This window comes from Eptatretus burgeri, chromosome 10, assembly GCF_056783735.1.
Source record: "Eptatretus burgeri isolate ZD-2024b chromosome 10, Ebu_testis_v1, whole genome shotgun sequence".
NCBI classification, from domain to species: Eukaryota; Metazoa; Chordata; class Myxini; order Myxiniformes; family Myxinidae; genus Eptatretus; species Eptatretus burgeri.
This window is the reverse complement of record NC_140970.1, coordinates 17757733-17783527: the sequence shown is the minus strand read 5'-3', so window position 1 is coordinate 17783527 and position 25795 is coordinate 17757733. Positions and strand designations below refer to the sequence as shown.

At 41.9% G+C, this 25795-nt stretch overlaps 1 protein-coding gene across 1 annotated transcript in view; it reads right to left on the bottom strand.

The window, feature by feature from the left end:
• Nucleotides 1-593: 593 nt before the first annotated feature.
• NTN4 (netrin 4) overlaps nucleotides 594-25795 on the bottom strand; it is a 51546-nt gene continuing 26344 nt past the window's right edge. The window contains exons 6-10 of the mRNA XM_085897214.1: nucleotides 19778-19988; nucleotides 8450-8583; nucleotides 6507-6575; nucleotides 5056-5226; nucleotides 594-3893 (exon numbers count right to left, since the gene is read on the bottom strand). Of these exons, the coding sequence (XP_085753340.1) occupies nucleotides 3757-3893; nucleotides 5056-5226; nucleotides 6507-6575; nucleotides 8450-8583; nucleotides 19778-19988 (722 nt within the window). The 3' untranslated portion in view covers nucleotides 594-3756. The remainder of the gene's footprint in view (nucleotides 3894-5055; nucleotides 5227-6506; nucleotides 6576-8449; nucleotides 8584-19777; nucleotides 19989-25795) is intronic.

Genomic DNA, 25795 nt, shown 5'->3' with positions numbered 1-25795 from the left:
CTGTGGTTTGCTACTTGGCTGTTTCTCCCGAAGGAAGAGTTGGAAGGTGAAGGGAGGACTGACAGGGGGTTTTGTGTTCTCGAATGCATCTAAAGGTAATTGCTGCATGTGGAGGCATATGTGCCTCTGCTGGTTCACCTTAGTGGACTGTATTGAGGTTCAAGCTCATAGGGTTAAGCTGATGCTGAGGACTCTTCAACTGAACACCCAGTTAGGAAGGCACAATTGTGGCCCAGGTGTTTTGAAATTGCGTGTGTGTGTGTGTGTGTGTGTGTGTGTGTGTGTGTGTGTGTGTGTGTGTGTTGTGTGTGTGTGTGTGTGTGTATATATGTATATATATATATATATATATATATATATATATATATATATACATATACATATACATATACATATACATATATACATACATTTGAAAAAAGTGGAAGGCCCCTAATTTGAATAAACTGCCCCACTGTTGTCTCATATTAACTTCTTCCCTGAACAAAGGCAGCATTGTTTTAAAAATAGAATGAAAAATCAATTTTCACTCAGTCCATTCATTTAAATCAACATATACACAAGTGCCTTTTTGGCACATGAAGGAAAAATACTTTGGTCAAAATTATTTTAATAATAACACTGATTGGCAGGTGATTTATTTTTTAAATACATTACCTGGGGATAAGTGGATGTACTTTAGCAGAGTGCCCTGTAAACACATTTTTTCCATATAATTCCTGCCCTTCTTAGCATGCAGTATGTCAGGTTATATAAATGATGCAGCTTGGAAACGTTAAACACCAATTTACAGTCCTCTTCATTGTACACTGACAGGCATCAGTTAATCGGTTTTTGAACTTAACATTGAGAGTTAAACATTAAAGGGAAACAAGACTCAAATTGAAAAAAATGTGAGATAAACCTATTTTTACCTGACTTGCAAGGATATTAGTAGACAACAGTCAAACACATTTTAATCTGAGTTTATAGACTTGGGTTGAGAATGGAACACAAAAGTCAAATCATTTTATCCTCATGGTTGATCAGTCACAAACTTTATAGTGTATTTATAAGAGAATTTTCAGTTCACACAATTATATGAATAATGCTCCAGAGAAGAGTGAATGCTGCTTATTGAATTTCACAGTAACTTACATGAGGGCACTCTCGATATTGAGGGTCTTCAATTGCCTATGGGCATGCATTTCACAGCCAATCAGGGATCCACAAAAGGAAAACATAACAGCTTCCCTCGAGAGAAAAATCACTGAAATTGCATTTGCTACTTAATGGGTCATTTTCTCATATAATGATGTAAAGTGAAAAACTCATTAAAGATCAGATGAAGTTTATCTCAATTATTGTAACATAAGTCTGCTTTCCCTGTTTAATTTATTTCACCACATTTGACTAATTTCAGAAAACTTTCCAAAGTGATTGAAAAAAAATAAATCAGTGTGATTTGTAACGGAGTACAAAATGTCACTTAAAAATTAAAAAATAAAACACCTCAAGGGAAGTGTAAAATATCCAGTATTAACAGAAAGAAAAAAAGGCAAAAAATAAAAACAAGTGCATTCAAACCAACATTACAAACAATATATTGTACAAAGCCTGGCGGCAAGCTTTATACACAAGTATTAAACAGAACTTCCTTTCTGATAATGTATAAATAGGTCTCCTATTTTAAAAACTAAAGGCACCTTTTTTAAGTGCTCACTTGTCATTTGTGCAAAAGGCAAGTCTTAAGTTCTAGGCCAAGGCAAGTGTTTATAAGAGCCACCTTAAATTTTATCACTGTTATTAGATCATTGATAAAATGGCACACTTTAACCATAAAATTTGAAAAGCTTGAGCTGCTGTTTTCTCTTTGAAGCAGATAAAACAGAAATTTTATCACTATTTGATGGACAATATTTTCTTACTTCTGTTAATCCTTTTATCTATACGTACTTTGTTTATACTCTGCTGTAGCTTAAAAAGAGTATTTAAATTTAGTTAATGCTCAAATTTTACAGATTTTTGCTTTTATTCAGTTCCTTATTGCTGGGATTGCCTATTTGGCCTCAACCCTTCGGGGCGGGACAGGAGAGAGTATTGCAATCGGTATGTGTGTCAGTCAGCGAGTGTGTGAGTACATGATTCTGAATGCAGATATACATTAACATGGATCATTCATCCATCGATCCACTGTAATCTAGATACCCCAGAAAGGTTCTGCATTAACTGCTCTGTCTTATTACCTCTGCTACCGAAGGTGGACGAATGTTATGTTTTCACCCCTGTTTGTCTGTTTGGCTGTGAGCAGGATATTTCAAAAAGTTATGGACGGATTCGGTGGACAGATTGGGTGTGTGACAAGGACGAATTGATTAGATTTTGCTGAAGATCCGGAAAAGGATCTGGATTTGAGAATGAATTTTTAAAAAAAAAATTGATTCTTCACAATTGAGAGATCAGGCCAAAACGATATATAGCATGATAACTCAAAAACTTGTGAATGGGTTATTACAAAACTTTATGGATGGATGGTAGGTGACAAGAACAAGCCAATTATATTTTGGTTTAAGTCCGGATGCAGATCCGGCTTATCAGTGGGATATAAAACGTAAACTGTTCAGCCTAGCGGAGGTATGCGCTCTATTGAGTACCATTCTGGTTTACTCCTGTGTTTGTATGATTTGGTTCTATTTTTATAGCATGGTGACATCGGCTGTTATATAATTGGCTATTCTTTCCTGTGTCTTCTGTCACACTTATGGCTGCGTACGTCCCTTTGATCTGAGGGCTATAAATAGAAATTTGTCCAACGTCACAACTCTTCCCATCATGCATGCTAATTCACCTTGTCTACATTAACATTTTACAACTGCAAAATTGTTTCATCATTCTTAACCTAGACTTTTACTGCCCCCAGACGCGTGATATCAAAGTATTCGCTTCTTGTTATCCTCATGGTTGGTCAGTGACAATCATTTGTTTCTTTAAAAAATGGAGGAAAAACATTGGTAAACACTGATTATAAGTGATGAATACGGAACTTTTGTTGAATCAAGATTGCGGCTGAATGCTTCAAAGTTAATTTGGAAAAAGAAAAAGGAAAAACATTTTTGTCAATGCTTGAGGGAGACATGTCAAGAGAGAGCTAGCCACATACAAATTATTAATTAGTTTTCATGTACTGTATATTTGAGGGCCTGAGATGTGTTTTGGTCATGGAGGCAGGCAATGCAGAAGAAAATGAAAATAGAGATGTTGGGTGGAGGGCAGCCTGAACCTGTTGTGGTTTTATAAACTGTTTAAAGCTTGAACATTTCTGGCTCAGCATCCTCAGGCATCTCATTTAAAAGACTTGCTAAACTTCTTTGAATCAGAAACTAGCTTTCACCAACACCAACCGCAAAAGCTTCTTCTGTATCTTCAGGTAAAATTATTTAGGAAGTGATATTTTCTTAAAGTATCAATGACTTGTCACTTACTAAGTTTTATTGTAATAATTGAACACATCATATAAATAACTATTACATGATCTTTAAACTCATCGAGTGAATGCTGTTGTGGCCACAAGGATGACTTTTCAGGCCAACAAATAATGGCCAACCCTTTATATTGCAATAGCTGAATTTTGATTGCATTAGATTTCATTCATAGGCAGTGTGTTTGTATAAATCCAAGCAGACAAACAATGTCTTTTCATGTTTCATTGACCAGAATACAGTTAGTCTCTGCATCTGCAGCAAATGTCTTCATTGGTTTTCTCAACTTTGAAAGCCATCACTTGCAGCCTCCAGACAGGAAGGAAGTGATGAGCTTTGCTCTTCGGCGCCGCCATGGTCTGACATAGCTTTGCAAATCAACAATCAGTCTTCGTCTATGTACGTCTTCATGTCCAGCCACCAAGTACTGAGTTCCTGCACCATGTAGCAAGGATGCAACATGTTGGTCATGTTCTCTTCCAGACAGTTAACAACAAAACTTGTAAATCGGGTGAATTAAAATGCTTATTTATATTTGAGGTAAATACACAAACAAACATATTACTGGGTCCATCATGTTTGCATCTCATCTTCATTGCAGTACTAGATCATAATGTATGTTGTGCAAAAGATTTGCGAGGAAAGGTTAAAAGTTCCTTTGCTCAACAATCGTTCAATTTCAACAGTAAATTCAGGATTCAGAGAGAGCAAATCAAAAGGGTTCAGAAAGAGGTAGAATTTGGTATGGAGTGGGGGACAGAGGAAAGGGGGGGGGGAGGGGTGGAGGGTGAGATAGGTTTCAGTGTCAACTGATTCATCACTTGCATGCACAGGAAAACCGACATCTATATAACGATATAACCATATATAGAACTATATATATATAACTATATATATACATATATACACATATATAACGATGCCTGATAGTTTCATTAAAGGGAAGTTACATCCATTTCTGCTCGTGGGAAACTTGAAAGCAGGCTTTAAATTTATTATTTTGTGTATGAGTGTCTGTTGACTCATTTTCCCTGTATTTGTGGATCTATCACTGGAATTTGGTGCTTGGCAAGGTGCCGGAAAACTTGGACCGTGTTTTGACTAGAATGCAAGTCAGATGAAGCAAATATTTGTGGTTTCATTCAATACAGTTCTACGATAAGAAATGCACCAGTTTGGCACATCCACACTCTATTTGTCTTCATATTCAACTTCACAAAAATGTATTAAAAGATCACTCTAAAATACCTTAAGGCTGTATTTACATGTTACATAAGAATGCGTGGGAAAGGGACGTGGGGTGAGGTTAGGAGGGCAGTGGGGGATTGCAAAATGGAAATTTAGAAAAAGAAAAGGGATGGGAGGAAAAGGGGGTATGAGAGGTGGGGAGAGAAAAGGGATATTTGTTTGGGAGGAGAGGGAAGGAAGGTGAAGGGAGGGATGTGGAATAGGAAGGGTGGGGGGATCCACCATTTTGCCTGGATTATAAGTCTGCATAATCCATTTTTGAGCTCCATAATTTTTGTACCAATAATCTCGATGAACCTACATCCCATTAAAGTGCATGTATTGAGTGGGAAAAGGTGTTGTGGCAGACCTGGGTTGAGAACTGGACAAGTACAGCCTCGGTGGGTCCATGACTCTGGGAAGAGAGTTGCCTTCCCTCGTGCCAACTTGAGGTGTGTCCTCTTTAAAATCTTCTTCACACGAATGATGACTTCCACGTGGCTGCCAAGGTCGTGTGCAGAGAGCACTTGTACTCTGATAACTATTGACCAGGCGAGAAAGTAGAGAAAGAGAAAAGAATAGATAAGGATTTGTTTAGTTTTTCAGAACTTTGCCTTACTTTGTTGTAAAACAGCGCATATGGTACAGACATACCACAACAAAGTACATGTCATATATATATATATATATATATATATATATATATATATATATATATATATATATATATATATATATATATATATATATATATATATATATATATATATATATATATATATATATATATATATACACACACAAATGTGTGGGAGAGTTTGCCAGGAAGAAAAGGAAGTTGCACACAAAAATTAAATGAAAGAGAAAGAAAAACATCAGGTGAAAAATGAAGGAGAAAGGGTTTTTGACACCTTGGATTTTCACTGCATATAAAGGAGGAAAAGAATGTCAACACAACCAACTTTAGATCACCAACTGGATGATGAAAAATCTTCAAGATGTTGAGCAATCAGAGCAGAATCAGAAAAAGGAACAAATATTTTAAGTTCTCCAAGCAGTTAACCTTTGTGTCACAACAGGAAAGGTGGAGTTTCTCTACTTGTGCCCATTTTTGGCCGTGGTGATGACAAAACAATACCATGATAATCAGGGGTTGCTTAGTCAGGACCATCTAAATGTTACATCCACAAAACGGGAGTGGGGAGGGGGTTGGAGAACCTTTCTTCTTTCTTGACATGTTTCCCTTCACTCCCTGCTTCCCCTCATCTCTTTTTCTCTAATTCCTTCCCAACTGCCAATTATCCTCAGTGTGTTCCCACCATTCCATTACAAAGTATGTAATATTTAGATGGTCCTTTGGTTCCATTCGCCCACTATAGAGAAACTGACTGCTTTTTAGTAATGTAATTTTAAAAAACTGGTTTTCTTTGCAGTACTTTGTACAAAGGAGAGTCAAAACGAGTTTTAATGAATCAGTACCATTCCATCATAATGGATGTTAAAGATCCCATGATGTCTTTCTTGAAGAGTAGATGAGCTAACACTGGCACCATGAATTTTTTTTTCAAATTCCTGCTCTAACATACAGGGGAGCACTGTATCAACGGTACAGCTGCCCCTTCCCCAGCCATTGATGTTATCCGCAGCCATGTGCTGCATAAGAAAGAGGAAGATGAAGATTCCCTCTCGGTTGTGAGAAACATATTTTGACTCCACCTCAAATCATACTGGATCTCCATAAAATAATTTGGATGTGAGCATACCTGCAACATTTTCATTTAATCTATTCAAAGCTAAAGTGGCCTCCACATGCGTACCTACCATAAGTATATTTCTTGCTGCAGAATTCCTCACGGCTTCCCAACTTCATTTCCTTGCAAACGCAATTCCCTGAATTGCACAAATGAATAGCAAGAACTTAAATAAATGTCTGAAGTAAGATACATTAAGATTCTTTTTGGTGGTCTTTATTTTTTTTTTCCATAAGTTCCCTTACAAGGAACTTCAATGCAGGAGGAGGCCATTTGATCAACAATCAAAGCATGCACAATGGTTACCAACATATGGTTGTTTGTCCATGCTCTATCCTTTTTAAATACTGAGTGTTAAGCAAGTAAGCAGCAGATACCATTATAAAAGTCTTTGGGATATGATTCAAGGGCTGGCAGGATGGCCTCGAGGTATGCATACCCACCTCTAAGCCATCTAGCCTGGGTTCGATTCCCAAGCCAAATATAAACTGTCATCCTGGTGTTTCACAACCAGGGTGATTCATCAATGGGTGTGCTGTCTCTCGGATGGACGTTAAACGGACGTTGTTGGTGGACGTCAAAGATCCCATAGGGTCATTCGCAGAGTAGGTGAGCCATCGCCGGCACCTTGGCCAACTTTCAAATTCCTGCCCTAACTAGTTAAACGTCAGGCCTGGCCAGCCGGTTCGTGAAGACTCAGGCCAAGCTTCCCCCGGCCAATAGTGGCCGTTGAAGAAGAAGAAGAAGAAGAAGAAGAAGAAGAAGAAGAAGGTACTCAACTGGGGTCTGAACCACCGACCTCCCAGACTCGAGAGCCACCACGCGAACCATTACACCACCGAGTCTGGTTGAGTGGCAGTCGTGTCACTTTAGGATTATGTGTTTTGAAACTGTCCTGTCTCTTTGCTTAAAGTAAATATCACAAAGTAATTCGGAGGATAAAAATACATTGTTTGTACTTCTCATATTGATGAGACAGTTGACAAATCATAACCTGGATTATGGATCTTATCACGTAAAAACTGATAATGTGAGTATGTTAACCATCATGGAAAGTTTGAGTGTTAGTCCTTTGAAAAGGTATTTTGCTCTGATAAAGGAGAACGCTCGATTTCTCAGCCTCCACCTCGCTTTGCACAACAGTTAACATAATCTCATCAGCTTTCAGTGAATGAAATCTATTGTTTACCTTGCCCGCTGATGGGTACTGACATCAGACCTCATGAAGACTAGTATTCCATTGGACAAACTATATCGTAAGTAGTTGACATTCTCTTAACAAATCTATTGGGACAGTACCTCCAAACTCGAAATGAATCATCACAACCTGCAAGTGCATGTTTTCCAAATAACGCAAAGCAGCATGTGCTGAATAAAGATGTGCGCACAAGTTGAAACTTACTAAAGAGTAGACTAACCTTCAGCGTGGGTTTGCTATTGGGTGCTAGATGGTTGTGACATATCTATCACTTTGGGCGTATTTCCGAAGGCAACTGCAGGTACTGTCCTTACAAAATGGAAAACAAAAAGTTGTGCCATTGTGTAGAAATAGGATGGGCAAACAAAAGTTTTCACAGAAAGGATCAAAAAACCCTTAAAACACATAATCTCTATTATAATACCAAGCTCGCACACTGAAAACTCGGCTCGCCGTCACACGATCCCTATGAAATTGCTGTGGCACTTAGCGGACATGCCGACAATGTTTGGGAAGTCTTGGCGTTCCATAGTACCACTTGCATTTTGCACAATGCGTATTTTTGTCATTCCCCGTGTACGGTCTGTCGTCTGCTACCAGCTATGTTGTACTGCTATTCCGTGCATGTGCACGGGTATCGCTAGTGATGCAATATTACATGCGATATCGAGCAAAATATGCAATAAAATGGGGCTGACAGTGACACATTCTACCAATCAAACAGTTATGAACTCATAATTCTGCATATTTCATGATGTGCCTACACTTTTGGTAAAATCGTCTCGATGATGCTTTCACGATGAGGTACTTTATACCTGGGTACAAGGCAGCTGAAAACCCCTGCACTTCATCCCATTCTTCAGTCTGAGGTGGTCGGTGATGGCTCAGCCCTGGGACAGCTCCTCCAATGGGTACATCAAGCCAGGTTGTGTTTCCATGAGTTTGAGTGCTGCGTTAGAGACATCCCACTCATCACATTGCACCCATAAGGTGAGGGAAAGCCGTCATCCTCACAATTATAAGCGATTACAAGCCTATTCCAAAGCTCTCAAAAAAACTGGGAGTGAATGTGTCCACATTATGTTGCTCGGAAGCATGATGTCATGATTGAAATTGTATGATTTCTGCAGTGGAACAATAATCTAAAAATTTAAAGGATTCCTGTCCCACATGTGAACAGATAATCAATTTTATCAAGCAAGAAAAAACTTTTTTTTAAAAAATTAGTCCAGGCAGCCAAGCTCATGTAACGGCGCAAGCAAGTATGTTTATCCAACACCTAACCGACTACTGACTTATGTTGGTGAGACTACCTGACTTGCATTAGCAGAAAGTGTCACCCCCAAACCGTCCCTGGAATAGATGTTAAACTGGGTGTATTGGATTGTGGATGTTAAAGATCCCACGATGTCCCTTGCAAGGAGTAGGCGAGCTATTGTCGACACCCTGACCAAATTCCAAATACCTGCTCTAACCTACATGGGGGCACTGCATCAGTGGCATGGCCATGCCACTTCAAGAACTGATGCTAACCCACAGCCACATGCTGCATAGAAACGATGGCAATGAGGACATAACTGTATATCGCTGCAAACCCTTCAAGTATATTATTGTTCAGCTCTTCCCGATATGAGGCTTAACACATGTAAAGAAGAAAGGGAAAGAGAATGCAATAATTTAAGTAGTACTGGCCAGTGATTGCTCATGAGGAGCATGTGAAAAAAAAATGTATTACCTTCAGCCTTTCATCTGCTCGAGTACGAATAAAATTACTTTAATTTAAAGCTGTTTGAGATAAACTTGTTGAACAACCACAACAGGAACGACACTCTCCAAAGCACATACCTCTGCCAGGTGAAACAGTTGAAGTTTTGTATCCCACAGATAGGCCAGATCTGCATTCTGACCATAACCAATATCTAATCGGCTTGTTCTTGTCACACACACAACCTGTCCACCAAGTTATGACCAAATTCTTTCTTAACGCTTTGAGATATCAAAATGCACAATGGTTGCCAAACTCTCAGGAAGGAAAAACTGGAAGGTTGGAAAGAGGCGGGTTTATGGGTGGGGGAGGTGGGTTAACGAGAGTAGAAAAGATCGTGGTTTTGGATTGGGGATGATCTGAAATGGTGGTGAACATCTGCCTTTGAGACCTGGAGGGAAGAATAACATTGAAGACACTGTGGAAATTGTTTCCACATCCGGAGAGAAAAAGAATGAATGAGCGGAAGTGAGCAGTGATCCTTGATTTAGGTAGTTTCACCAGAATGGGATTGCTGGTGGACTTCGTGTACCATGTAGAAACCTGGAGGATGGTGCGGGGGGGGGGGTGGACAAAGCATGGAAAGAGCAGAGAGTGCAACACCAGAAAGGAGGTGGTAGAAGACAGAAGGGAGAAGAAAGTAGGCCCATAATCTCAGCCTCATTACAGGAGATCTCAATAATCTTGAAGGCCTTGGTTTCCACAGAATCAAGTTGAGCAAGGTGTGAGGCAGGGGAGCCAGCCCAGAGGGGAGTGCAGTTCTCCATCAAACTGTGGATGAAGGTCTTGTAGGTGGAGAGGGGTTTAGGTGTGATAAGGAAGGATGTTGCAGGCCAAAGTATGCCTAGTCGGCAACTGTATTTGGAGGCCATCTTGGAAATGTGGTTTTCCAAAGAAAGATCATGGATCAGCATAAGGCCCAAGAGTTTGAGTGACTGAACTTCCTCAAGGGGATTATTAATAAAGTGGACAGAAGGGTTTGCGATACTGTCCTTTCTGAGAGTGAGAGTGTGAGATTTTTATGGGATTGAAAGACATATTCCAGGTGTTTGACCTGCTTGAGATTTTGTCAAGGCCTGAAGAGAGGGAAGAGGCTGCAGCCTGCCTGTTTGAAGGATGAGGGATGTCACGGCAGAATGTGCAATCATCAGCAAATAGATAAAGATGGTTTTGCAGAGAGTCAGATAGATCATTGATGAAGATCAGGAATATGACTGGGCCTGTAACACTGTCATGGGGGCACTCCAGCCTTAATCAGAAGAAGAGAAGAAAGGACTCCATTGGGAGCTACATGTTGGCTAAGAGAGTAGAGGGAGTCAGTAACCCAAGAGTGGAGTTGGCCTTGGATGCTATAGGCAGTGAGTTTGGAGAGCAAGGTGGGATTCCAGACTCCATTGAAAGCTGGAGATACAGTGGCCTGCAAAAGTATTCACACCCCCACCCCTAAAGTTTTCACATTTTGATGCCACCTGAGTATATTTTGTGATGCTTTCAAATAAAACTTAATACATAGAGTCTTCACAAACTACTCCAAAGTGATAAAGCTAAAGAATGCAGATGAAATGTGAATAATTTAGATTAACAGAGAAAATCAGATGATTCTAAAGTATTCAAACCCTTTGCCGAATTAACCATAAATCACTTCAGGAGCAAATTATTTGTTTGAATGATTACCAAAATAAATGTAATAGGTTTCACTTTGGTTGTTATCTCCATTTGCAGGTTTCAGGAAGTGGGAGGAAGTTCTCCCAGAACTCGATCTCCCCCTCCTATTTTTTTGTAAAGAATCATGATTCATGAACTAAACTGTGAAACCTTGTTCTCATAACCTCGTTCCAATGGCTCTTTTCAGAAGCTTCACTGAACCTCTGACAGCCTCCACTTGTAACTTGTTTGGAGTGATATTTCCAGGAATGATTTTTAAGTGCTCATTAAGGGTTTTCTTCATCATTCCCATCGCTCCAACTCTCACTGGTACAATTTCAGCTTTCTTCAATTTCCACAACCTATTGACGTCATTTTTCAGATCTTGGTATTTAGTCGTTTTCCTCATTTTTGTGGCATTTAGTCCAGTCATTATGAACCGATACCTCGATGAACAATGCTGTTTTTTCCTTTTTGTGTTTAAGCACCATTTCCAGACGCAATGCTTTGTTTGCGATGTCCACACTTGATGGGATCATCTTGTTGTCATGTGTGAACATTATTTGTTCATTTTTGAGAATCGGCTCTGGTTTTTGTTTCCATGATTGTTTTGGGACCGGGATGTTGAAATGTTTACAGATGTGCAGGTGGAATACTCTGCAGATGTTGTCATGTCTTTCTGTGGACAGCTGTTTTGACATGAGTTTTTTATATCCTGAAAGAAGGTGACTGGTACTTTGTGTTTCTAACCCACAAAACCCGCACTTGTCCGATTGACTCAATTTCACCATTTTCTTCAAAGTATTAGTGTAATGTCCTTGGTCTTGGGCATTGATGATGACTCATTCTCCAACCCAATTAATTTGGCCTCTTCTTCACGATTCCAAAGAGACTTCCTTGTCGATCCCTGTTCTGTCAAGCTCTTTTTTTTTTTTTTAATCTTCCTGCTCTTTTGTCATTTTCCCATTTGTCAGAGTATATCTGCTGATATTTCTTGTTGTCGGTTTCCTTTTTTTGCAATCATTGGGGCTGTGTTTGGTTTTGTTTCCTTTGCCTGTGTAGTATCCATAATTTGCACGTCTTTGGAAATTTGTTGCTAAATGGATTGAGGATCCCTTTTCCGGTCTGTTGTTTTCTTGCTTGTGTACAAATCTCATCCGGTGGTCTGTTGAGCTCTTCACATATATTCCGCAAGTCAGACACACAATGTTCTGTGCACTTGGTTAAGGTCTATCAGGCCACTTCCTTCTTCTCATCTGGGTAAGTACGACCTCGGTATGCATTGTTTTTTAATAGAACATCTTGTGAATCGTTCGAAGTTTCCTTGTTTCGGTGTCTAAATTGTTGATCTCCAATTGTGGCCAGTTTATACTTGCACAGCTATATTGGAATACTCGTACTGGAAGTTGGTTTATAGCTTTGGTTTTGTTTCTCGGGGAGAGGAATGACTTCAGAATTAGTCTTGTTCTGCATAAGTAGTCTTTTCTGATTGTTTTGTGCTGTACCTGGGTGCCTTCTTCTACTCCTAAGTATTTGTAGGATGCTTTGCTTTCTAGTACCTGGACTGTTGTGCTTTTATCGATGGAGATGTTGTCTGTTCTTTTTATTATTCCTTGTACACATGTGCACTTTGCACATTTGTCAAGACCAAACTCCATTCAGATGTCCTCCGAATACTGCTTTACTAGTTTCAATTGATCTTCCAATTTCTTATCATTTGGGGTGAAGAGTTTTAGATAATCTATGTACAGTAAATGTGTCACCTTTCTTGTTTCTTTGATCATTTTTCTATTGCATATCAGATTGTATCCATGTCCTTGTTCATTGATGAGGTTACTCAGTGAGTCCAGAGCCAGACAAAACACGAGGGGGGAAGACTGTCACCATGTAAGATACCACATCGCATCTTTACTGCTTGAATTTCAATCTTTCCTTCCAGGAAAGGTAGTATCAGAGTTGTGTTCTAGAGCGTCATTGGTTTTTCAATTAGTGTGACTATTTGGGGGTAAATTTTGTATACTTGCATGCATTTTATAATCCATGAATGTGGGACACTGCCAAAGGCTTTTTTGTAATCTATCCAGGCTGTGAATAAGTTAGTTTGTTGGAGCTTGCAGTTTTTGAGGATGGTTTTATTTAACAATAAATGGTCTATTGTTCCATAACATCCCCTTTTACATCCTTTCTGCCCTGCCTCTAAAGCTCCTTGCTGAGTGAGGTGGTCATCAACTGCATCGGTGATTATACCTGTTAATAGTTTGTATGATGATGGTAAGCATGTTATTGGTCTATATTTGTTGAGTATATGGGTTTCTTCAGAATTGGGAATCAGAAGTATGTTACCTTCTGTGAACCATTTGTCCATTGACTGTTTCCGTTGGATGAGCTCATTAAATGCTCGAGTGTAATGAGGGTGGAGAGCATATAATTGCTTTAGCCAGAAATTCGGAATCCCATCCGGCCCTGGGCACTTGAAATTTGGTGCTTTTGCGAGATGTTTTCTCATTTTTTTTTTCTCCTCATCAATTGTCATTGGGTGCATTTCCTGTAGCTGTTTGTTTCTATTTTCCAAGTGTTATATCCGCTCTGCTTCCTTGTTATGTTCTTTATTGTCTTCAAATATACCCCTCCAACATTTTTTGAGGTCCTCTTTTTTTAGGGGGAGTTGTCACATTTTGTTTCCGTTTCCCGAGCTCTTGGTAGAACTTTTTCGGGTTGTTTTCAAATTGCTGATTTTGGTTTCTTCTCTTGTTTATTGGCTTCATCATAGTTTTTTTTTTTTAAGTTCTTGATTAAATTCTATAATCTGTTCAATTTTTGTTACTGTTGTTGCAACTGAACCCAAAATCCCATCCATTTCTGTTTTCCTCTCCCATTCTACCCTTTGTGCAGCATCAGTAAGTTCTGTTGGTTGTTCTTTTTCTTTGGAAGTTTGTGCTCTGGGGATCTCATCCCAAGCATATGTCCCGTCATTTCCTTCTGGCATTGGTGGTAGTTCGCCATTTATAGGTGACCAGCCATTTCTTATTGCTTCTTCACTTTGTTCGTCTCTTATTCTTAATTCCTCCTCTGTGAATATTTTCTGTTTGAGAAGATTGTGTTTCTTTGTGTTTAGTGTTGCCCTATTAAAATTACCTTTATCATGGCATAGTCTTCAGATTATCTGATCCCAGGTGTTTGCACTTTCTTTCCTCATGCCTTTTCGTCTGGCATATTCCATTGCCCATAGTAACGTCCATTTTTCCTTCCTTGTCCAATTTTTTTGTTTGATACTGATTCGCTCTTCTTGAGTCATCTGATTTATGTCTTCAATTGTTTGCTTGTTTGCTGTCTTGCTTTGTCAATTATTTCCTTTATTTTTTCCTGGGTCAAGTATCTGTAGATCATTGCAGCTAATGAAGTAGCTGTTAGGGTTATCCTTTTCAGCACACATTCTGGCTGCTTACTGTGGCTGTGCAGAACTCTGCATCAGTGTAGGAGGGGTCTGTCTCCCTCTCGTCATTTTCTGTGACCGATTTTCTTTATTTGGCTTTTTTTTTTTTGCAGCGAGCCATATTGCTTTCCCCGAGAGGCCGTAGTGCCTCGGCTGCTTGACGGGTTACCGATGGCACTCAAGGGAGTCGTGCCAAGAAGGTATATGCCAGGGTTGTATATCTGCATGCTCACTTTCTCCTCACTGGTTTGCTTATATAGCTTGCTGTCACTTGGGATCAGTTTGCTCAAATGCATTGCCATCACTCAGAATCGCTCACAAGGGAGGAATCCACAACCAAACCTGTATGTAATCAGTGGTTCAACTTGAAGATGAACCTCCTCACTTATATAAGGAGTTTTAAGGTGCAGCTCACTTAGTAAACCAACAGGACAAACTTGAAAGACCAAAGAGCTTTCCAAATAAGTCAGATATAAAGTAGTGGATAAGCACCGTTCAGGAGAGAGTTATAAGAACATTTCATAGTCACTCATTATCCCTTTGAGTATGGTAAAATCCATCATTAAGAAGTGGAAGACTTGTCATACCATCCAGACTGTACCCAGATCAGGTTGCTCATCCAAACTCAGAAGCCGGGCAAGTAAGAAACTGATTTAGGATGTCACTGTAAATCCAACAATGACTTTGAAAGATGTGCAAGGCTCTATGTCCAAGATGGGGATCAGTGTTCATCGATCAACAATATCCCGTTCCCTTCACAGAGCTGGCCTCTATGGACAGGTGGCAAGAAGGAAGCCATTACTGAAAAAGACAAATCTAAAGGCTCATGTGGAGCTTTTGAAAAAGCATCTTAATGATACTGCAGGCATGTGGAATAGGTTTTTGTGGTCAGACAAGACAAAAATTAAACTTTTTGGTCTAATTTCAAAGCGTTACATCTGGCGCAAACCTAACACTGCACATCACGCAGTCAAAACCATTCTCCCTACTGTCAAGTATAGTGGTGGCAGCATCATGTTATGGGGCTGCTTTGAATCAGCAGAGACTGACAAGCTTGTCAGGATAGAAGGGACAATAGACGGTGCAAAGTACAGGAGAATCCTTTAATGAAAACATGCTTGAGTCAGCCATGAATCTGAAACTGGGTAGGAGATTCACATTTCAGCAGGACAATGATCCAAAGCACAAAGCTAAAGCCACACTGGAGTGGTTGATTAAGAAGAAAATAAATGTTCTTGAGTGACCCAGTCAAAGTCCTGACTTGGACCAAATTGAATATTCATGGCGAGACTTGAAGATTGTAGTCCATCGCCGATCTCCATCAAACTTGGGAGAACGAGAGAAATTTTCATGTGAAAAATTGGGAAAGACCCAAAAAGACTCATAGCAGTCATTGCTTCCACCAAGTAGTGACTTAAGGGGGTGAATATTTTTGCAACCAGTGAATTTTGATTTGTGCATGCTTTTTGCAGGTATTCCTGATATGTAACCTCCTTCAACTATAAGTGTTTAGTTTGAGCTCTTCAGTTATGAATTGAATAAGTTCATTTGGAAAAACTGTTTTATATAATTCCTAATTCGTACAAATTTGGCATTATTGGTAGGGGGTGAATCGTTTTTCAGGCCACTGTATGTCCAGAGAGATGCCCCTGATCTCAAGTCTGACATCAAGGGGTTCCATACATTGTTGAGAGAGTAGAAGCAGCATGTCCAAGGTAGAGTGATCTGGTTGGAACCCAAATTGGTGATCTGAGATGAGGCTGTTGGAGAAAAGTAAGGATTTCATATGAATTGCGATGATTGAGTCCATGACCTCGCCGATGATTGCAAGTAAGCAGATAGGTCTGGATTTAAAGGGATCGGTTTTTGCACCTTTTTATGTAATGCAGTGATGTTAGCGGATTTCTAAGCAGATGGAAGACAACCGAGAGCAAAATATAGGGTGAAAAGTGCAGAGGGAGGATGTGCAAGAGCAGCAGAGCAGATTTTTAGGACACGTGAGCTAATGCTGTCCGGTCCAGTCGCAGAATCAGAGTCGAGGGTTGAAAGAACCTTCTCAACCTTCTCAGGTGCAAAAGGCACAGAGTCCAGGAGCAGTTGTGTGTGATTGGGTAGGGTGGGTAGAGGGGCGAGGGGTTAGGGACACCAGATTTTGGATTAAATGCAGAATTGAGGCATTTGGCTTTCTCATTAGCAGAGTCGGCTGTGGTGCTGGCGATAACTCCCCGACATTTCACAAAAGATATCATAGGATCCTTAATGTCCATTAACTTAACTAATGCTAGGACACTCAGCTTATTATCCATCTGAGGAATGGTGTACTTCGTGATGTAATGAACTGCCTGTGAAGCACCAACCCAAAAGTTTATTGTTGGGTTGGTTATTCAAACCCAGACTAGACAGCTTAGATGTACAGAGACATGACAGAAGTAAATAGACACCGTAAATTTCATTTCATCTGTATAACGCAGTTTTACTCAGTGATTTGCATTCATATTTGACGATTTCTTTGCAGAAACAAGTTCCTGGGTCTTGTAAGACAATTAACTACACCTCAAACTCAGGGAGCACATGAACTTTCTGATTTTCAAAGAGGACGAATTGTTGGCCAATCGGAAGGTGGAGTCAGCCAGCGTCAGATAGCTCACAGTCATTCTGCTTTGGCATTCCTTGGCATTCTGCTTTCTACAGTCAATCGGGTGATTGTGCAATTCACCAGTGAAGGCAAGGAAGCCACAGCTTTCCGTTCTGGTTGACCTGGGTCTTCAGAAAGATGTCTTTGAGCTGTCAAGCAGTCCATTGAGAAAACTCCCCATTGCAAGGCAGCAGATGTTGCAGAGGAGGTCCAAGTTAGCTCAACAACTACTGTGCAGTACCTTCATCTACTGGGCTACTATGGGAGAGTAGCTAGGAGAAAACCTCTTCTTTGACCAGCCAACATTCAAAGGAGAAAGCGTGTGCTGACGAGATGGCCAACAGACTCTTGGAGTTTTGGCAAACTGTCATTTTTTCAGGTGAGTCCCAATTTATTCAATTTTCTGAAAGTGGGCGCGTATGGGTCTGGAGACTTCCCAGTCAAGAGTTCTCTTTGAACTGATTGCAGCAAACTGTCAAACACAGTGGTTTTTCAGTGATGGTGTGGGGAGCAATCTGGAGCGCTGGTCGGTCAGAGCTTGTGGAGTGTGTTGGCAACATCAACCATAAGATATACATTTCTATCCTTGAGGATAGACGTCTCCCTGTCTTCTCCACTGGTCAGATGTTTAAAAACAACACTGTTCATGGAAAATGGAGCTCCATGCCACACTGCAAAAAAGACCAAAGAATGGCAAGGCAGAAATGGGATCAAGCGACTTCCATGGCCAAGTCAGTCTACTGACATGAATCCCATTGAACACCTCTGGGCCAAATTGGATCGAGCTGTGCAGAAAAATTCCAGGAAACCAACATCACGGGCAGAATTGCTAAACCTTTTGTGTGAAGCCTGGGCAGAAATCACACAAAATAAAATTTGTTTTGAATAAAAATAAAACTGAAAGAGTAAAAGCGGTGAAATCTGCAAATGGCAAGTCTACCATCGACTAGTGTATGTATTAAACTGGATCAAAATTACTTCAAACGTTCAAGAAATAAATTCTTTAAAAATTATGGTGTCTATTTGCTTCTGTCATGTATCTGTAAGTGTGCTACCTCTTCACCATCCTGTCAGATGATATTTGGAATCCTTACTATAATTCACAGAGCGGTGTGTGTGTGTGTGTGTGTGTGTGTGTGTGTGTGTGTGTGTGTGTGTGTGTGTGTGTGTGTGTGTGTGTGTTTGTCGTGCTACTCCTCATACAGTTCTGGGCTGATTTCATCCAGACTTGCTACATAGGATCAGCATGACCCAAGTTCATGTATAGGGGTGTTTTAATGTTTGCCGGTGGTCTTGGGGGGGGGGGGGGTAGAGGGGAAGGTGAGGGGGATGCTAATTCTCCATGTAAATGTGTATCATGTAGCATCGTTTCAGGTGGGAGAGGGTATTATAAGTATCCACCATTTTCAGCCCAGTCCTGTTTTTCTGTACCGTACATTTTCAAGTGCAGTGAAGAGTGTTTTGAATTATAAGCAGTAGGTATGTTTTTGCTTCATGCATGTAACCTGGGTTATTTTTATTTTGCCAATACAGACTTGTCAGTTGCCTATATTACACCACCCAAATAAAATTATGCGTCAGAAGAACATGTTGCATGCTTGGAACAAGATTGCCTGTAGGGCAGGTACTCTACGAGTAAATACAAATGATCATGAATGAGGAACATCCCAAGAAGGATTGTTTGTGGATGATGATGCTATCAGTGCCCTTCAGTGAAAATACAAGTATATAGTATCATATCAAGACTTCTTTTGAAAGCTGTGTGATGTTCTGAAACATTGTGATGTTTTGAAAGTGTGAAAGCAATATATCGTATCAATCAAGCAAGCGTGCATGTTTTCATTTATTTCCTTATTGATAATGAGAAGAAACCATTGATGTTTGTTCATTAAAAATTTTAAAAATATAAGTTGGGATAATTAATTCAAACATTAAAACTTAAAATTAATTAATTAATGCAGAAAGAGCAAATATATTGCTGTCATAATCAAAATTCACGACAAAACAAGGAGAAAAGACATAAAATGTCACAGCCCCTGTGGTTTTAGTAATTCTGCTGAATGGCGTTAAAGGGCGAGCCTGTATTTACAAGATTTATGGGTATGCACAACTGAGATGAGTGGTCATGTGACATGGAAGATTGCGTACAATTGGTCAAGGTTGCAGAAGTAACAAAATGGCCACCAGTCAGCCATATTGGATCTGATCTCGAAAAAAACATGATGTGCTTACGTAAGCCATCATTCCTTGTCTGTGTGCCAAGGTTGAACAACATCGGTAAATGCATGTCTGAGAAATGGTTAAGGACGTATTCAACATCAGGTTTTTTACAACTAAAATGGCCACCATTCGGCCATCTTTGATTGAATCGCGAAACAAAATGATATGCGTATGTATATCATGATGTATTGTCTTTGTGCAAAGGTTGAACAAAATTGGTCCATAAACGTCCGAGATATGGCTGTGGACGGATGGACGCATGGATGGGCGAGACCCATTCCATAAGCCCCCATTTCTGACGAAGTCCAACGGGGGATAATAAAACTCCTCATGGCTTTTTAAACTTTCATTGACGTGTTCTTCATACACTTCACCCCAGCCCCATTGGTTAGTTCCCCCAATCATATTCCAAAAGCAGCTCGACCGAAATTATGCCACATACTCACCCACTGGTGCAAAAACCGGTGTTTGAATCACAAGAGTTTGGGCAGTGACAAGGTCTACATCCAGAAAGGCCAAAGCCCCAATAGCCAATGAGGCACTGATGGCAGTCGCGTCCCCCGACACCAAGTTTGCAGAAGCAATTTCCAGTAATGGGGTCGCATGTGGAACCTTTGTCACCGGAAGAGAGAGAACCCAGAGGATGGCAAGAGCAAGCTGTTGATGTTGGGATGTTTGATGAAATAGGAGGGGGGGGGGGGGAGAGGGAAAAGTCATTATCGACCTAAGTATAAGTTGTAGTAGATATTTTGAGAGCCAATGGTGTTTTTCTCGACAGATTGGATAAATCACTAAAATGTAGGACACTGTAGGATATACTAATGGAGGATATTTGACACTTAATATAATAGCATACAAGCATGGTGCCTGAACATGTACTCAGGAGATACCTTGGTGGTGCCATTATAGTGCTGTCAAGATATATTTTACATGAAGACATATCAGAGAGAGGCAATAAATTATGTGACGTTTTTCTTTTTAATGTCAAGAGCATTTTGAAGAATGAGAAAAATGAAGGGAGTAATTCTGAAAAGGTGAATTAAATGTATGACATGTTATTTTGAAAACCCCAGAAGGCAATGCTTTAAATGCTTTCCTAAGATAGCCATTCTACATAACAAGGGAGGTCGAGATTAGCACATATCCAGAAAATCATACACAGAACCACAGGTTTACCTGTGTAGCACATTACCATCTGAGACGTTGGCTCATGATGGTCAGAACCAAGGCTCAAATACCGTTTACTGTGATAGCCGTTTGAATGGTTTCCTGTATGGCTTTGCAATGCTAAACTGTCCACAGCTTCTCAAATGTCATAGTGTTGAGAAGGAATATCAACTTTCCTCGTACTGATTTCAGTAATGTATAGGTGCTGTGACCAGTGAGGGCTAAACAATGGACCAAGCCATATTGCAGGTGATTACTTTGTGTGCAGGTATATAGGTGTAGGTGTAATTATAGAATTTCATGTTCTGCTGAGAAATACTGCACAAAAGATTCAACAGCTGATGATAGAGACCTTGAGAGTGAGTTGCACTCTTCTTCTGATTAAACCATATGGTTGCAGGCAATGTCCATGATATCGTCGTCCTCACTTCAGTCTTACAAATGCGCTGCCCATCACGACCAAATCTGCTCACTTATGCAGACGCACAATCTCTTCAATAAATACTGATTCTTCAGTGTTCTGCTCCCCTCTGGGACTTTTTTTTACCCGCAGAAACATGTTGTGGGCATAAATGAGGACTTGGTAGTTTGTAAATCCAGTGATATCCTTTGCTATTTTGATCCTCCATGATCTCAGACTCTTGTATGTATGTATGTATGTATGTATGTATGTATATATGTATGTTTGTATATATGTATATATTAAAAAGATGCTTGGTACAGCAAAATTTTAATATAGACATAAACAGAGACATTTTGAAGAACATCATAAAAAGAAAACACAAAACTTTTCGCTGTGCTCTCTTCAGGTTAAATTCGCACAAAGTGAATGAGAAATGATGAAGAACAGTCGAATAGACACCTGTTTGTTGATAGGTGTCCATTAGACTGTTCTTCATCATTACTCATTCACTTTGTGCGAATTTCACCTGAAGAGAACACAGCGAAAAGCTTTGTGGTTTTCTTTTTATGATAATCTCCTTCAAAATGTCTCTGTTTATGTATATATATATATATACTGTATAAGATTGCGGCAGCTGGGATGACATATTTAAAGAAGATAAAGAAGATTCATCCAACCAAAAGTAAAAACGACATCGACTCCGCTGATATAGATTATATTGTGGTTGAGGAAGCCGGCTGTGAAGCTCGTGAAACGTCACCTCAGAGCGTCGGACGAAGTGCGTTGTGTGGGTCTAATAATTATATCTCTATCTTCTTTTCAATGCTGATTTCCATCCAACCCTTTCCTTTTATCCTTGATACAAATCGAAGCAGGCACCGCACCCAGCCAGCCACCCTATGAGAGACTCACCACCAACACTGTACAGGATGCGCATGGCGTGCCCTTTCATTCGAATCTGCGTGCCAATTTACATCGGCGTCTCACCTTGCTTCACTTTCGCTCACCAGAAGCTCACCACCTCGACCACCAACATCTCCTGCACACAGGAAAAATCACCCCGTGCCTCCACACACCTCCGCATTGATGCAATTCGCCACCAAATGGGTGTGCTGCACGACCCAGGCCACTTGGATCACGTGGCGTTGGGACGGGCCAAGCATGTTAACAGCACCAAATGCAGCTCACCGGGGGTGCACCTAACGGGCATGCGGGACCGACACAACCCTCGTCCAGTTGCCAGTACATGGCCCGGTGCAAGGCTCCGGGCCATGTCATGCCAAATGTGCTAATGAGACCGCTTCCAGCCCCAGGAGCCTGGCAGGGTGGGGCTGGGATCCAATGGAAGGGTACGATTCGGATGACGGCGCGTCGTTTCTGGTTGTCACCCCACTCTTCGCTCTTGGCTTATAAAAAGTGGATCACGAAGCCGTCCACCCTCTCTCTCTCTCTCTCTCTCTCTCTCTCTCTCTCTCTCTCTCTCTCTCTCTCTCTCTCTCTCTCTCTCTCTCTCTCTCTCTCTCTCTCTCTCTCTCTCTCCCTGCACTTCCTCACCTGCCTGCCTCACCCACCTGCCTGCCTCACGCCCTCCTTCGTCTCTGTACTCCACCCTCTCTTCACTGCACCTCATTGTCTGCCTGTCGCTGCATCTACACTCGGGGTTGGTGTGCGACAGACGTTCTGCTGGACCAGTGCGGAGCATACATTTCCATGAGCCCTGGCAAAGTGATCAAGCAAGAGATAACGCACGGGGTCTTAAGGTGGGATTGCTCGAGCGGAGCATCCCCCAAAGCATACTGGGTTGCGTTGGTCGGCCGACCGTGCCAGGTATTGAAAGGCCATTAGTTCTCATCTGCTCTCCTTCCTTCTGGCTAACTAATCTTCTGTGTGTGTGTGTGTGTATGTGTGTGTGTGTGTGTGTGTGTGTGTGTGTGTGTGTGTGTGTGTGTGTGTGTGTGTGTGTGTGTGTGTGCGTGTGTAAGTAATGGTGCCAGTCGCATAAGTTAAAAGTGTAGAAGATATAACGGGATAAGTCTGCTCTGTGTCTGCTTTGGTAAATTGCTTGCCTTTTGTCATACCTGTGTCAGGTCAGGTTAGATCTGTGACCTGCTACAGGTACCATGTAAACCTGTACTAACCTGTTCCCTGGTCGGGTTGTCGGCGACTAAACCGTCTCCCCCACCAGGTTTTCTGGTGAGGAGGATAATTGGATATGGACACCCAGCAGGATTAAAAACAAAACCTGTCAAAGGGCAGAGGAGCTCCTTGTGAGCCAACGGCCATCCATATCTAGTGCCCAACTGTGTCTGCGGACGTCCTCCTGCAGTTGGGTTACTTTTTATTAGGAGGTTGGTGGCAGGATTTGCACTCCGGCCACCGTAAAACCCTTCATTCCGCAAAACACAAAAACGCAAAAAAAATCTGAAAATCCACTCCGTGGGAGTACCTCCTGTGCAGCTTCCCTTTGCAGGGCAGCTCACCGGATGACGGGATTGGGGCAAAGCCTTCGGGACCCCCAATCTTTGATAGGAGGGAAACCACGGGGTAACATCCCTGGGTCAGATTGCGGGAGAGTGTGTCGGAGTGGTGCCGAGGTGTCGTCCACCAGATGGCGGTCTCCTTGGGTTAACCTGAGGCAGTCCCTGCGGGTGGGTGCCTGGAATGTCCTATCCCTAAGAGAGGATGATCACCTGTCTCTGTTATCATCTGAGCTCAAGCGTTTGGACATCGGGATTGCAGCTCTCTCTGAGGTTCGGAGACCGGATTGCGGCGAGATAATGGTGGGTGGTTACACCTACTATTGGTCTGGTCGCTCTGATGGTTACCATACCCAAGGACTTGCTGTAGCTGTGTCCAATAAGCTGACCCCAATGATAATTGAGGTAACACCGGTCAACGAGCGTATTATGAGATTAAGGATTCGTCACTCCTTAGGTGTCATTTCCCTGGTCCCTGTTTATGCTCCGACTGAGGCGAGTGATCTCACCGTGAAGGATGTATTCTATGCCACACTCGAGTCTGTGGTTGATCAGTGCCCCAGACGAGATACACTTCTAGTCTTGGGGGATTTCAATGCATCGACTGGAACTGATAGGGATGGTTATGAGGTGTGTGTTGGCCCCCATGGGTCAGGAACTTCTTCTTCTTCTTTCGGCTGGTCCCGTTCGGGGTCGCCACAGCGGATCATCCGTATGATCCGCATAGTGATTTGGCACATGTTTTACGCCGGATCCCATTCCTGACGCAACCCTGGTTGCCTCTTACGACACAGGGATATGGTACACCTATTTTAACCGGGGTATACACCGGCCCAGCACACTGGTACTCATTTCGCCGACCTCAGAAGGATGACAGGCTGAGTCAACCCCCTGGTGTATTAATTCAGTGGCCCAACAGGGATTGAACTCAGGACCTTTTGGATCCCAAGCCGCTGCCCTAACCACTGCACCAACACCAGGCTCCCCATGGGTCAGGAACTATGAACCAGAATAGCACTAAGTTCCTTGACTTTGCAAGAAGTCATGGACTTAGGGTGGCTGGTTCATGGTTTCAGTGCCCACAAGCTCATCGCTGGACTTGGTATTCCAACGCTGGTGGTGTGGCAAAGGAGATTGACCATGTCCTCATTGACAGTCATTGGAGGATGATCCAGAACTGCAGGGTCTATCGGAGTGCTCAGTTCCTCACTACTGACCACAGGCTTGTTGTAGCAACTCTAAAGCTGCAACTTAAATCCTGGAGAATGGTACCATCCCAGCCTTGGCTGGATGTTGGCAAGCTCAGGGATGAGAGAGTAGCTGAGGAGTTTGCGAACAGGCTGAGTGGACACTTGGGGGGTCTGGGTGATTTGGGGGGTCCTGAAGAGTTGTGGAGTGCCTTCAAGACCACCGTCCTTGATGTTGCCGGTGGATGCCTTGGAGCTCACCGCAGGGCAAAGAAGAATTTTGTCTCTCAAGGGACACTGGATACCATTGACCAGAGTCGCAGGGCCAGGCTGAATGGCAAAACTGAGCTGTTCAGGGAGCTGAGGCGTAAAACTGTACGTGCACTGACGGTGAACAAGGAGGCCTATGTGCGAGGAATCTGTGAGGGGGTAGAGCATCACCTGTGGACAGGTGATTCTCGTCCCGCTTACAGGGGAATTCGCGCATTACGTTCATCCAAGCCCATCCCTCGGAGCACTGCAGTTAGAGCAGAGAGTGGTAGGCTCTTGACAGAGGAGTCTGAAGTGAAGGCCCGCTAGGCTGGTTACTTTGAGCGGTTGTACCAGGCTGATCCCCAAGCTGTCGAGTTGGACATCAAGGGTGTTACAATCCCTGTTGCTGACCCTCGAATCAACTGTGGTCTTCCTTCGCTTGTGGAAACATGGGCGGCGGTGAACCAGTTGAAACAGGGCAAAGCTCCAGGGATCTGTGGCATCCATGCTGAACTTCTCAAGGCTGGTGGAAATGCTGCACTCGTGTCGTTGCATGGAGTTTTCTGCTCTGCCTGGAACACAGGCATCATCCCAACTGATTGGAAGAGGGGCCTTGTTGTTCCTCTCTGGAAAGGGAAGGGTGATCGCCAAGACTGCAACAACTACCGAGGGGTGACGGTGCTCTCAGTGCCGGGCAAGTTCTTTGCTCGGATAATTCTTGATAGGGTTCGCCACCATCTGCTTGAGCACCAGCATCCAGAGCAGTCAGGCTTTAAACCAAAGAGGTCATCGATTGACCGTATCCTTGCTCTTCGTGTCCTCACTGAACGCAGACAAGAGTTTCGGCAGGGGCTGCTTGCAGCCTATGTTGATCTCTGTAAAGCGTTCGATTCAGTGAATCGGGATGTCCTCTGGAGGATTCTTGGTCTTCGTGGGGTGCCACCAAAACTGATCAATCTGATGTCTGAACTCTACTCT